At 37.1% G+C, this 14,604-nt stretch overlaps 1 protein-coding gene across 1 annotated transcript in view; it reads left to right on the top strand.

Moving 5' to 3' along the window:
- Positions 1–1,005: 1,005 nt before the first annotated feature.
- Positions 1,006–14,604, top strand: part of LOC103035402 (transmembrane protein 47) — a 34,230-nt gene continuing 20,631 nt past the window's right edge. Inside the window, exon 1 of the mRNA XM_022686644.2 lies at positions 1,006–1,239. Coding sequence (XP_022542365.2) covers positions 1,044–1,239 — 196 coding nt within the window. The 5' untranslated portion in view covers positions 1,006–1,043. The remainder of the gene's footprint in view (positions 1,240–14,604) is intronic.

Below are 14,604 nucleotides of genomic sequence, written 5' to 3'. Positions count from 1 at the left end.
AATTTTTTATTTTTATTTCAGAGCCTTCCTATTTTCTTGACAAAGTCTTTTTTCAGTAAACTTGACAAACTCATATCTAGATTCATATGGAAAGGTCAAAACCCTAGGATTAAGAAGGAGTTCTTACAACAATCAAAGGTGGAAGGAGGGCTGGCTCTGCCAAACTTCAGAGTTTACTATTGGGCAGCGAATTTCCACAAAATAGCACATTGGATTCAATCCGTAGATACAGATTGGTGTGAAATGGAGTACATGTCATGCATATCATCCTCTTGCGCTGGGGTTTTTTGAGTGCGAAAAAAAAAAAAAAACGAAAAATCTTTTGTAAACATAATGACAATGTACTGTTTGTATATCTGATTTTTCAATAAAAAGATCTATAAAAAAAAAATCTTAAAGATATCTTTCTCATGTATTCAAAATATATGTTTCAAGTGATATTACTGTATCATTTTGGAGTAATGTGGTACCAAACTTCTATATTCAGTTCTTATAAAACAGACGTGATCACTTGTGTGTGGTCCTCTCAACTTATACATCAGATATATTATACATCAGCCTAATTTTAAAGCACTTGTCTAAGCCCAAAACAGGCGGGATTTCTCTTACTGAACACAAAAAAAGGATTGAGATAAAACAAACAACAAACAAAACAAATGTAAAGTTGTGTAGCTGATAGTGCTGCTAGTTTTTACAACACTGTACAAGCTGTCGATTTTTTTTATTTTCATTTTTATTTTATATTTATGTTCGTTAAATATGTATATAATTGTGTGCTCAACATTGTCATTGAATAATGTTGCATGTACTGTTATTTTATATAAAAATGGTTATTATATACGCTGTATAGGCCTACAGTATATGTATATAATAAGATGTGGGAGGGGCATTGTCACTCCCAGCCAATCGCAGCGCACGTAGGGCGTGGTTTGTCACAAAACGGGTGGTGATTCTGGCCCCACCCCCATCCCCCCCCCCCCCCCCCCCCTGTCCAGTCCGGGCTGAAGTTTGGTCGCGCGCTCGCCAGTGCAGTGAGCGCGAGGATGTCGGTGAACGAGGTGCGCGTGTTCCGACCGTTTAAGCTGATCGCGCTGCTGTGCGTGTTCCTCGCGCTGTGTCTGGACGTCGTGGCGCTCGTGAGCCCCGCGTGGGTGACGGCGGAGGGATACGCGCTGTCCCTGTGGGAGTCGTGCTGGGAGCGCGAGGCGGAGTGGGGCTGTGTGTCCACGCTCCAATCCGGTAAGAGCGCGCGGGGGACGGATGTCGGGGGACGGGGCGCGCGGGGATAAGCAATAAAAGTAACAAAGTAGCGTTATTAAAAAGATGCAGTAACACTAAGTAACATAACAATACGTTTCTAATAATATATTAATTATATAGAATAATAACTGTGTAGCAGTATGTCTAGTAAACTATAGCTACAGTAAGAACCCACCGCTACAACGTTTCCCAAACGTTGTGACGACGTTGCGGGCACCAAAACAATGGGTTGTCACAACGTTGTCGCTTCGTAACTGTGTTAGGTTAGCTGGGTGTATCCGCACTCTCTTTCTCTAGAAGATATAAAACAACTTTTTGAAGGTTAAAGCATTTAACAGTTAGAACGCCTATGCAAATAACGGTTTAAATTTAAAAAGCAACGGTTATTTTAAGAAGTAGCAGTTTACATTAAAAAAATAACGGTTTAAGTTTGAAAGATGAGGGTTGAAATTTAAAATACAACGGTTTAAATTTGAAATATAATGATTTACATTTGAAAAATGACAGTTTAAATTTGAAACTTAACGGTTTACATTCGAAAAAGAAAGCGGTTTAAGTTTGAATTAAAATAGAATAGTTTAAATAATAATAAACAGTTATATTTGAAAAGTAGGGTCTTAAATTTGCATTTAGTTGCAATCAAATTGCACTTTGTATGTATAAGTGTTCACGTCACTGTTTTTAAACCACCGTTTAATGCTAATAAATAACTGTTTAAATAAAAATAACTGCTTGTTAAAGCAGGTTATGCTGGTTGTTTAGCACTTGACCAGTATAGTGTATTCTTATTTTATCTGAGTTTGGTGGTTTAGCTTCAACTTAACTTGACCAATCCAAACCACCAGGATGGCCAAGCTTGACCTTACTGGTTGACCAGTGTGACCAAAATAAAAGCTAACTACACTGTGCTGCCCAGGAGCTGTGTAAACAACTGGTAAACCAGTATAGGGTATGTTTATGTCTGGATAAACACCTCATCAACCACCTTTACCAATAAAGACCATCAAGACCATATGAAACCAGTAGCAGCTAGAGGTGGAATTTCCATCAGGGAGTTATTTAAATGAGAAAAATAATTATTTAATGAAATGTATAGTTGGGTCAGTGTTTCTTAAGCATTGATGATATCTTTCATATTCAAGCTAAATCATATCATCTATACAATAAAAATGTACTGCCCAGTTCTAATTGGCACAGCCAATATTCTTACTGGTTCTAAAACTTTAGTTTTAAGCATTTAGTGAGTTCTCAGACGTAGAGATGTTCTCAGACGTTGAGCTGATGTTGAAGCACCTGCTACTGAATATTCTGAATACTCATTTTTAACTCTAATAAACTTCTTCACATTTACAGCAGCTGAAACTAAACTCTACCTTAGTTATACTGTAGTTTTAATGCCAGACTGCATGTTTATACATTAACCCCCAAAAAATCGGTACTCTCTTACTCTAGAAAATATAAAACAACTTTTTGAACTTTTAGGCATTTAACAGTTAGAACGCCTATGCAAATAACGGTTTAAATTTGAAAAGTAACAGTTATTTTAAGAAGTAGCAGTTTACATTTGAAAAATAACGGTTTAAGTTTGAAAAATGACAGTTTGAATTTGAAACTTTAACGTTTTAAATTTGGAAAAGAAAATGGTTTAAGTTTAAATTAAAAAGAACGGTTTTAAATCTGCTAATAAACTTGTACACATTTAAAGCAGCTGGAACTAAACTCTATTTTAGTTATACTCTAGTTTTAATGCCAGTCTGCATGTTTACATATTAACCCCAAAAGGCTTTTAGCACTATAGCTCAGTATGCTAGCGGTTCTGGCGTATGTAGCTATATATATTTTGGATTTCTTTCTTCATTCCTATATATATATATATATATATATATATACACATAATAAATTATTTTAAATGCTTACAGGCATTTTCAGGGGTGTTATTAGCTTCAGTAATGCTAATATATTGATGTTTGTGAGTTTAGAAACAGCTGAGGAATTTAAGGCTAAAGGTGACGAGCCTTGTGAATGTTAAACGTCTAATACCGCATTCTCTTTAAACTCAGATGTTGGAATTGTGTTGTTGGATGTTTTGCGAATGTTACTTTTTAACCTTTCCACAATGTTCGCATTTGTCCAGCTCGAAAAGTTTGTGTGAGAAACGCTCTAATGATGTGGTAAAAATCATTATTATATCACAGGTTTTCAGAATGTCCCTGTAACGTCTGACGTTTTTATTTTATAACGTTGCTGCAAGGTCACTTCTTTCAGTGTTTTAACTTTTATGTTTGGGGAATGTTACTTTTTGTTTGTATTGTCTGGGATGTTGTGCTACAATATTTTAATATTGACATTCTTTCTACATCTACTTTCTGTTTTGGGAATGTTGCTTTACATAACATTTCCACAATGTTAGTATTCCTCTAGCTGGGAACGTTGTGGGAGAAACATTCTAATAATGTTGTGATACAAACCATTATTATGTTAAACATTTTCAGGACGTTCCTGGAAGGTTTTTCCTGTATTGTTACAGGTTAACCTTCCTGAAAACGTTTCTAAACGTTCTTTCAATGTTTGCTGTTAGCTGCTGAATGTTTTGCTTGATTGAGTTGTTTCTACATGTGTTTGTTGTATCAACTCAACTCAATAAACTCGATTTAAACATACTTTATTCTGCTCTAAATCTTTGCTGGTCACCCAGTTGGACCCAGTTAGATGATTATACAGGTCTGTGGGCTGGCTGGCTGTGGTGGTGTTATTGTTAGCGGTTAGCTGTTTTTAGCTGCAGATTTAGCAGCAATAGAAATGCGTGGAATTTACTGTGATTTTCTACGTTCAGGACGGACGACGAGGCCAGACAAAGGGCTATTGTTAATGACCTGGTTCTCTCTCTCTCTCTCTCTCTCTCTCTCTCAGTCAAACACAAACATAGCCTCAGTGCTACACTAACATTTAGCTCTTTAAGTACTGGGTTAACCTCAACCCAACATTTTTCCTATAAAAGCTTTATCTAAGTTTCTGGTTTTTAAAAATGTGATTATGTTTTTTCCTAATGGAATCCATTGGTTCTAATGTAACGCAGAGTGTGATAGCAAGTAAGATTGTGTTTAAAGCCTCTATTAGCAATGCTAATGGAGCAACATGATATTACCCCAACACTTACGGCTAAAGCAGCACATCCCATGTAATCGTAGAACCCATCTGGGATCTCTTTATCTGACTTTAGTCATATATGTCATGTTGGTTGTGAGAAGCCCAAGTGTTTGGGACACGGAAATTAGCACAGCAAACCTGTCTGGTTTAAACAGCAGCAGAGCTTCTGAATATACATCTACACTGATGGGCGTGGTGGTCTGGAATTGAGGTGTGTTCAGCAGACTGATTTAAACCATGACAACAGTCAGAGATAGTCAGAGAAGTTATACATCAACAATAAACAGAATAGTAAATAAAATAACATTGCTGTTCCCGTAAATGAGCTGCTGGAGCTCCTTCACAGCGTCAACCAGCAGCTCAGTTTCCTCTGCTGAGAAGAGTTTGTTGAACACGTCCAGGTAGCTGCACCGTTACAATAGCAATCCACCAAAGACAGAGCTCACCTGGTTCTACTCTTAAAGAGAATGATGAGCTCTTAAAGAGCACTCTGATTGGTTTATTATTTCACGTTACGCCCAAAATTAAACACACTCATGATTCATTAAAATAATTAGTACATGACTTTTGCTTTGTGTTTCGAGCTGCACAAGGTGTACTTTGCCCATCGTTACGATAGCAAAGACACACCGACACGCCCTAAATCAAGCTGTACGGTACTGTTTTAGGGTATTTTTAGCCCTAAAAGTGTAGGCATTCATTCCACCTGCTATTTTGGTTAAAATCAAGCCGAAATGTTCAAAGATCCAGACCAAACAAAAAGTAGGTGTGAAATCTGGAAGAAAATATGGATATTTTATAGGAGAACTCTGGGTTAAAATTGATTCTAAGTGTATTAAAACATGATAAAAAAGTACTAACCTTTATTGAATAGCACACCTCCGCTCTCCCACAGCATTCTGAGATCCAAAAATGTTGTACTTTTTGCCCAGCACTCTATACAACAGCCGTAATAGGGCAAAATGTACCCTGATAAATCACTTTTTACACCGTTATCCTGCTCAAAGTAGCTCCACACCTCCTTACTAGAATCCGGAGAGCCCTCACTTTTAAAACGAGGCATTAATAACTTAAAAAGTGCTTAAAAAGAAGCTTAAAAAAACGCTGCTATTTTCAGCTCCGAGCGCCGCCATCACTGTACTGATAAGGACAGACATATATATACACATAAACTCCTTTAAAGTATTACAATACTGAATAAATTCTCTAAAACACAGTATTGATTTTTTATTAATAGTTTAGATGTGAAAATTGATGTCAGAAGTGGATCATTTAGTGTTTAGTCTTTAAACCCCGCCCACTAGCAAACAGTATTGTACTTCTAGATCATTAGATTAGATCCTCTGTTCTGATTGGATGAATAGCCTGCTAGCTGCAGCTGAATGCAGGGTGTTTTGGTGGTCAGGCAGTAGTGATGGAGAGTTAATGGTGTGTGGAGAACAGCAGTAAACACCTGATTATGATTCATCCTAATAAAACAGCTGTTTGAGCCGCAGAGTTTTACACCTGCTGTAAAAACAGCTTCATTAGAAAATAATGAAAAACAGATTTATTTCATTTGGAGGTGGAGGAAGAGTAGAGTGGACATCTGGTCAGTTACGGACTTTTAGTAATTCACTAGAACACTTAAGAACTCAGTTACTGGGGTGTTAACACATGGTAGCTATGGAATCATCGACAGGATTACATTTAAGACACACCATAAATTCAGTGCTTTTTATTATTTTCAAATGTTAAAATAGTGTTAATCTACATTGTAGATTAGTGCAGTCACCGCAAAAAACATTGAAGCTGTTATAATGATAAAACTGGCACTCATCAGGTTTGTTTCACACTTTTAAGTAACTACAGTTTGCAGTTTTAATGAAATTGTTAAGATATGGTATTGGCTTGGTGGTTGCTGTGGTATTTCAGGTTGTTTTTTGGGGCGTTTTTGGTACTTGTTATGATATGGTATATCTGCTCGATGGTTGCTGTGGTATTCCAGGTCGCTTCTTGGGTGTGTCTAGGTGGTTGCAGTTTTTGGAAGTTGATATGGTATTGTGTTGGCTAGGTGGTTGCTGTGGTATTTCAGATCGCTTCGTGGGTGCTTCTAGATGGTTGCAGTTTTTATGGAGGGTTTTATGGTATTGGCTAGGTGGTTTCTGTGGTATTCCAAGCTGCTTCTTGTGTGTTTCTAGGTGGTTGCAATTTTAGGGAGTTATAATATGGTATGTTTGCTAGGTGGTTAACGTGGTATTTCAGGTTGCTTCTTGGGTGTTTCTAAGTGGCTGTAGTTTTTAAGAGTTGTTATGATATGGTATATCAGCTAGGAGGCTGCTGTGGTATTTTCGGTTGTTTCTTGGGTGTTTTTGGTACTTGTTATGATATGTTATATCTGCTCGATGGTTGCTGTGTTATTCCAGGTCGCTTCTTGGGTGTTTCTAAGTGGCTGTAGTTTTTGGGAGTTGTTATGATACGGTATTGGCTAGGTGGTTAACATGGTATTGCTATGATATGGTATTGGCTAGGTGGTTGCTAAGGTATTTCAGGTTGCTTTTTAAGTGTTTCTAGGCAGTTGCAGTTTTTGACAGTTGTTATATTATGGTATATCTGCTAGGTGGTTGCTGTGGTATACCAGGTTGCTTCTTGGGTTTTTCTAAGTGGCTGTAGTTTTTGGGAGTTGTTATGATGTAGTATATATGATAGGTGTTGTGGGTGTTTTTTTGGGGCGTTTTTGGTACTTGTTATGATATGGTATATCTGCTAGGTGGTTGCTGTGGTATTTCGGGTTCCTTCTTGGGTGTGTCTAGGTGGTTGCAGTTTTTGGAAGTTGATATGGTGTTGTGTTGGCTAGGTGGTTGCTGTGGTATTTCGGATTGTTTCTTGGGTATTTTTGGTACTTGTTATGAAATAGCATATCTGCTAGGAGGTTGCTGTGGTATTTCAGGTTGCTTCTTGGGTGTGTCTAGGTGGTTGCAGTTTGTGGAAGTTGATATGGTATTGTGTTGGCTAGGTGGTTGCTGTGGTATTTCAGTTTGCTTTGTGGGTGTTTCTAGGCAGTTGCAGTTTTAATTAGGTTTTTATGATATGTTATTGGATAGACGGTTACTGCGGTATTCTAAGTTGCTTCTTGGGTGCTTCTAGGTGGTTGCAGTATTTGCTAGTTGTTATAATATGGAATTGGCTTGGTGGTAACATGGTATTTCAGGCTGCTTCTTGGGTGTTTCCTAGATGGTTGCAGTTTTTATGGAGTTGTTATATTATGATATATCTGATAGGTGGTTGCTGTGGTATTTCAGGGTGTTTCTTGGGTCTTGCTAAATTGTTGTAAAACTTTAAACTAATGATAAAAAAAAGATATTTGGGTTATTTGGGATGTTTGTTGAAACATTGCCATCGCCATCGATCTTCAAAATTCTAATTCTAGAACTTCTAATTCACAAAAAAAAACTTAAACAGAACACTAAAAAACCTACAGAAAAACTCTTCTATTGGTTAAATAATGTTATTTTTCCTGAGTTCCTCCTGATTAATCAGTGTTGGAGCTGCTGGCTGGTCTGAGACTCTGTGCGTTTGGTGAAAGTGATGGTATTGATCGGTGATCAGCTGGCGTGACGAGTCTTTGCTTTGACCCTATTGTGTTTATTCACTGCGCTCTATTGTTAACTGCAGGCTGCTGGAATGCTATTGCTCTCTTTGTTCTCCAGCTGTTTATTGTCTCGTTCTGTTTCTTTATTTTACCCTCTAAAGGAGCAGAATTGATGGGACAGATGTCTTCCTAGTGGGGGTGAGGCTGATGGTGCAGGGCTTGGTGAAACGGTGGCAAATAGTGACTTAGGAGATTACAAAATTGCTAAATATATATATAATAATATGTTTCTTTGATTTTACCAAATTGAAAACCTCTGGAATATAATCAAGAGGAAGATGGATGATCACAAACCATCAAACCACCAAACTGAACTGCTTGAATTTTTGCACCAGGAGTAAAGCAGCATAAAGTTATCCAAAAGCAGTGTGTAAGACTGGTGGAGGAGAACATGATGACAAGATACATGAAAAAAACTGTGATTAAAAACCAACCAGGGTTATTCCACCAAATATTGATTATTTCTGAACTCTTAAAACTTTATGAATATGAACTTGTTTTCTTTGTATTATTTGAGGTCTGAAAGCTCTTTTTTGTTATTTCAGCCATTTCTCATTTTCTGTAAATAAATGCTCTAAATGAGAATATTTTTATTTGTAATTTGGGAGAAATGTTGTCTGTAGTTTATAGAATAAAACAACAATGTTCATTTTACTCAAACATAAACCTATAAATAGCAAAATCAGAGAAACTGAAGCATTATCTTTATTTGTGGATGTATGGAAGCCCATTTCCACCACCTAAAATAAAATATATGTATTATCAAGTAAACTGCTATGTCTTTATATGTATATATTAAGTCATTATTTTGAGATACTAAGTCATTATTCTAAGATAGCAAGTGTGTTTGCTTTTGGGGAAAAAAAATCTTTCAAAATAATTACTTATAATCACAAAATCATGAGATAGTATCTCATAATAGTGACTTACAACCTAAACAATGAAAAAGCAGTTTACATAATAATAAGAAAAAAAATGTTTCCACACCCCGGGTTGCCAGGTATGGAGCACAATTAGCAGAGATGGGGTAAAACATCAGGAAATATTGGCAGTTCCTTCAATAGTTGGAGCCCAGAAGGACTACAAGACTGATGCCAACCTGCTAATTCTCTCCTGAACAGATATAACAGATATATATATATATATATATATATATATATATATATATATATATATATAACAAATACCAATCCTACAATTTGTTGACCAATACGGTGCTGTGAATTGGTTGTTGTGGTGTTCAGGGTGGTTGCTAAGCTATTACTCTGTGGTATTCCTTGTTATTGAGTGTCGTCTACTGGTTGGTATGTTATATCTGCTAGGTGGTTGCTGTAGTTTTTAAATGTGTTTACGATTATACAATGTATTGCAGAAGTATTCATACCCCTTAATTCCACAATCTTAAATGTATATTAAAAGCTCAGGTGGGAGAATCTTTAACTGTAAGTCCTGCACTCCACAAATCTGGCCTTTCTGTGAAGCATGGTGGTGGCAGCATCATGCTGTGGGGATAAGCTTTTCTTCAGCAGGGACAGATTTAGGAAGCTGGTCAGAGTTGATGGAGGGAAGATGGATGGAGATAAATAAATACAGAACAATCCTGGAAGAAGAAAAGCTGTTGGAGGCTGTAAAAGAGACTTGAGGCCTTCCGTCAAGACGATGACCCTAAACATACAGCCAGAAGCTGTTTTATAAAGAAGAATGAGGCAGAAATATCTCAAAAAAGCTGGTAGAGACAAACCCCAAAAGACCTGCAGCTGTAACTGGTGGATCTGTATTGATATACTGATATAGGGGGCTGAATACTTTTGCACATCACACTCTTTTCAGATTTGAATTTGATTAAATGTAGTTTCTTTGATTATCTCGATCAAATTCATTTTTCAATTCAGGTTTGTGGTTGTTAGGCGACAAAATGTGAACACGTCCGAAAGGACACGAATACTTTAGCGAGCAAGGTGGTCGATATGGTATCGAAGGATGTTTCTGGCGTCTTGTTAAGTTCTTGTCATCTTTGAGTGGTTGATGTGGGTTCCGGTGTGGTTCATAAGGTTTTTTTTTTTTAAGCTGATTGATATGGTTCATTATCTGCTAGGTGGTTGCTGTGGTGTTTTAGATCATATTTTTAGATGTTTAGATCACACATGTCTGTTTATTAGACACTGTGTGGTACTGGCTCTGTAAGATCTCAGCGAGTGGCTTCATGTGCGTCGGTGTGGTGTTGCCGTGGTATCGCCGATCCCCAGCTTCACACACTGAATTAGAGGCTGTGTGAGGGGTGTAACTCCTCTGGGTGCTGAGAATAAAACTGACGAGGACAAAGCCCTCGCAACACACACACTGAACACACACACACACTGAACACACACACACACACACACACACACTGAACACACACACACACTGAACACACACACACACACACACAGTACAGACGTTAGTGAAGAATGAGAAGTTGAGTCAGTCTGTCTGATGCACAAACCTTTCATCTCCACAGAGCTTTTATCTCTCTCTCTCTCTTTCTTTTTCTATCTCTCTCTTGCCCTCGCTTTCTGTATAAAACATTTTCTAAACGTTACTTTTAACATTTTAATTTAATATTCAGTCTGTCAAGTGTTCTGGATGTTCTCAGAACGTTTTTATTTATCTTTTTTAAACGTTTTGGTAACGTCGCCGCAACGTCACTGCTACGTAGACATCTACATACAACGTTTTCTAAATGTTACATTTAACATCTTTATTTAACATTCAGTCTGTCAAGTATTTATCGTTTTTAAACATTCTGGTGATGTCACTTGTATGTAACAGTGTCACATATTTAGTTTTGGGAATGTTACTTTTAAACGTTTTTAGAATGTTAGTATTCGCCCAGCTGCATATGTTTTGTGAGAAACGTTTTAAAAACATTGTGTTAGAATAGTAATAGCAAACTATTATTAATTATGTATATACACATTTTCAGAACGTTACTAAAACATTTTTCCTGTAACGTTACAAATTAAGACCTTTTAAAATTTCTTTCTATATCTCTCTCTCTTTCTCCTTTCTCTTTTTTTATCCCTCTCTTGTCATCGCTATCTGTATAAAACGTTTTCTAAATGTTACTTTTAACATCTTTATTTAATGTCCAGTCTGTTAAGTGTTCTGGATGTTCCCAGAATGTTTTTATTAAACGTATTTAAAAGGTCTGGTGATGTAACTTGTAACATTGTATTAATTTTTAGTTTTGGGAATGCTACATTTAAACGTTTTGCTACATTTAATGTTAGTATTCGCTTAACTGGATACGGAACCCTGTCAAAACTTTGTTCTCTTTGTTCTCTGTGAGCTGGTTCTCTCTTTCTTTTCTCTTTTTCTGCCTCTTATCCCTCTCTTTCTCTTTTCTTTTTTTCTCTCCTATCCGCTCTCCCTTTCTTTTTTCTTTTTCTGTCTCTTATCCTCTCTATCACTCGCTCCCTCTCTCTCTTGCCTCTTATCCTCTCTCTTTTGTCTTTTTTTGTCTCATCTTCTCTCAGTCATTTCTTTCTTTTTTTGCCTCTCATCCTCCTTCTCTCTTTTTTCTTTTCTCCTTTTCTGCCTCTCATCTCTCTTTTTTTGCCTTTTCTGTTTCTTATTCTCTCTCCCTCTCACTATTTTACTTTTTCTGCTGCTCATTTATCATTTTTCTTCTTTCTCTTTCTATGTCTTTCACACTCTCCCTCTATCCCCCTCTCTCTCTCTCTCTCTCTCTCTCTCTCTCTCTCTCTCTCTCTCAGCACTTACTGATGATAATGAGGCTGCCTCCCTGCTGACTGGAGATGCTGCTAGAGAAAGAGTGTGTGTGTGTGTGTGTGATGTGTGTGTAAGTGTGTGTGTGTGTGTGTGTGTGTGTGTGTCTTTTTGTCTCACAGCACCACTCCCTAAAGGTCTCTCCTAAAGGATCGCTCTAGGACACACACACACTTACACACACTTACACACACACACACACACACACACATACTCACACACTTATACACACGCACACACACACAGGGTGGGAATTGTGCTCGTTCTGTGAAAGCTAGTTAAATTCCTTTGGTGAGAACTGAACACACACACACACACACACACACACACACACACTCTGGGGTATTAGATAGCAGCTTGAGGCAGTGTGTGTGTGTGTGTGTGTGTGTGTGTGCATTGAGGACACACACCTGTTCATCCCTTTGTCTCCCCGTGACCCACTTTAACTGCCCTTCTCTCTCTCACACACATTTACCTCAGTAGAGCTATTCTAATCATACATTTACCTCAGAAGTGCTATTCTAATCATACATTTACCTCAACAGAGCTAATCTAATCATACATTTACCTCAACAGAGCTAATCTAATCATACATTTACCTCAGATGTGCTATTCTAATCACATTTACCTCAGATGTGCTATTCTTATCATACATTTACCTCAGCAGTGCTATTCTAATCATACATTGACCTCAACAGTGCTATTCTAATCATACATTTACCTCAGTAGAGCTATTCTAATCATACATTTACTTCAGCATAGTTATTCTAATCATACATTAACCTCAGCAGTGCTATTCTAATCATACATTTACCTCAACAGTGCTATACTAATCATGAATTTACCTCAGCAGTACTATCCTAATCATACCTGTACCTCTTCAGAGCTATACTCATTGGGAATTTACCTCAGCAGTGCTATTCTAGTCATATATTTACTTTAGCAGAGCAATTCTAATCATACATTTACCTCAGCAGAGGTATTCCAATCACACATTTACCTTCATTAAGTTAAGTTATTTATTAAGTAAATCTATTCTAATCATACATGTACCTCAGCAGTGCTTTTTTAATCATAATGAATTTGAATGAATTTACCTCACACATTTACCTCAGCGGTAGGTATTGTGATATAGAGTATAGTCGTGGTGTTTCTGGAAAGTCTCTGTTCTCACAGTACTTTTTATCCTCTCGCTCTAAATACGCTCTAAAATCTCGACTTAATCCCCCTCTCCTCTGGGCCAAGTTCATTTAAAGCTCCTCTACTCTCGCGCTCTTTCATTCGCTCTCTCTCTCTCTCTCTCTCTCTCTCTCTCTTCTTTTGGAGGTATATACTCAGTAACGTATCGACAGGATTGATTGGTCGTGATCTCCGGGGATAGACGCTACGTAAACAATCACACAGCGTTTTATTCGTCTTTGGTAATGCTCTCTCTCTCTCTTTCTTTCTTTCTCTCTCTCTCTTCTCTGTGGTTGGGCTCATTAACACTCAGACCCCCGGAGGATGAAGGAGAGCGAGAGAGAGCGTGAGAGCAACAGAGGAGAAAGTGAGAGGGTGATAGAGTGAGCAGTAGACAGAGTGGAGAGAGAGAGAGAGAGAGAGAGAGAGAGATAGGGGGTGAATGAGTGAATAAGCAGAGTTAATTAACCAATTATAGCTCTCCTCTCGTTCTTTAGGGCGAGTCACACTGGATTAGAGCACAGCGGGGTGATGGAGAGAGAGAGAGTGAAAGTATGAGACGGATGGATTATTTTGGAGTGAGCTTTGTTGTAAACTTTGCTATTTATAGGTTTATATTTGAGTAAAATGAACATTGTTGTTTTATTCTAGTAATGGGACGATCCACTTTTCAGCTACGATCTGATTCAGATATAAAACTGATATAAAACTGCCGATACCGATAAAAATACTGATAAATACTACTTTTAGTTTATTATTGGTACTATGATTAAGGTTACATAATGAGTCTGAAACAGAACACACAGCTCTTTGAAGAGTAAACACAAGTGTGTTTAATGTAAATGCATTCTAAAGTCCTTTATTTGACACACTTCATATACACTTTATATATTAAAACAATAGTTTTGTTTCAATTAAATATTTCCATTTTTATTAAATATAAAAAAAATCATACATTTACCTCAGCAGAGGTATTCCAATCACACATTTACCTTTTTTGAGTTTTTGTACTCATTAATTTACTTTAGTAAATCTATTCTAAACATACACGTACCTCAGCAGTGTTATTCTAACCATATATTTACCTTAAAAGTGCTATTCTAATCATACATATACATCCGCAGTGCTATTCTAGTAACACATTTACCTCAGCAGTGTTATTTGAATTAGACATTTACCTTAGCAGTGCTATTCTAATCACATATTTACCTCAGCAGTGATATTCTAGTCATATATTTACTTTAGCAGAGCAATTCTAATCATACATTTACCTCAGCAGAGCAATTCCAATCACACATTTACCTTTGTTGAGTTTTTGTAGTCATGAATTTACTCTCTCTCTAGACTAACTTTTTCCTCAGGTTGCACAGGAGGCTTTTATTTTGACACGTAGCATAGTGAATTAGCTGCAGTGGCTAATGGTATCCGATTTGTTAAATTACATCAATATCGGCCTCGATATCGATACTGTATCAGAGCGGTCCCTTCTCTAATTTATTCTATAAACTACAGACAACATTTCTCCCAAATTCCAAATAAAAATATTTAAGTTATTTAGAGCATTTATTTACAGAAAATGAGAAATGACTGAAATAACAAAAAAGATGCAGAACTTTCAG

Source organism: Astyanax mexicanus, chromosome 1 (genome assembly GCF_023375975.1).
Source record: "Astyanax mexicanus isolate ESR-SI-001 chromosome 1, AstMex3_surface, whole genome shotgun sequence".
Classification (NCBI taxonomy): domain Eukaryota; kingdom Metazoa; phylum Chordata; class Actinopteri; order Characiformes; family Acestrorhamphidae; genus Astyanax; species Astyanax mexicanus.
Note: the sequence above shows the minus strand (reverse complement) of the source record. Positions and strands in the feature narration are given on the sequence as shown.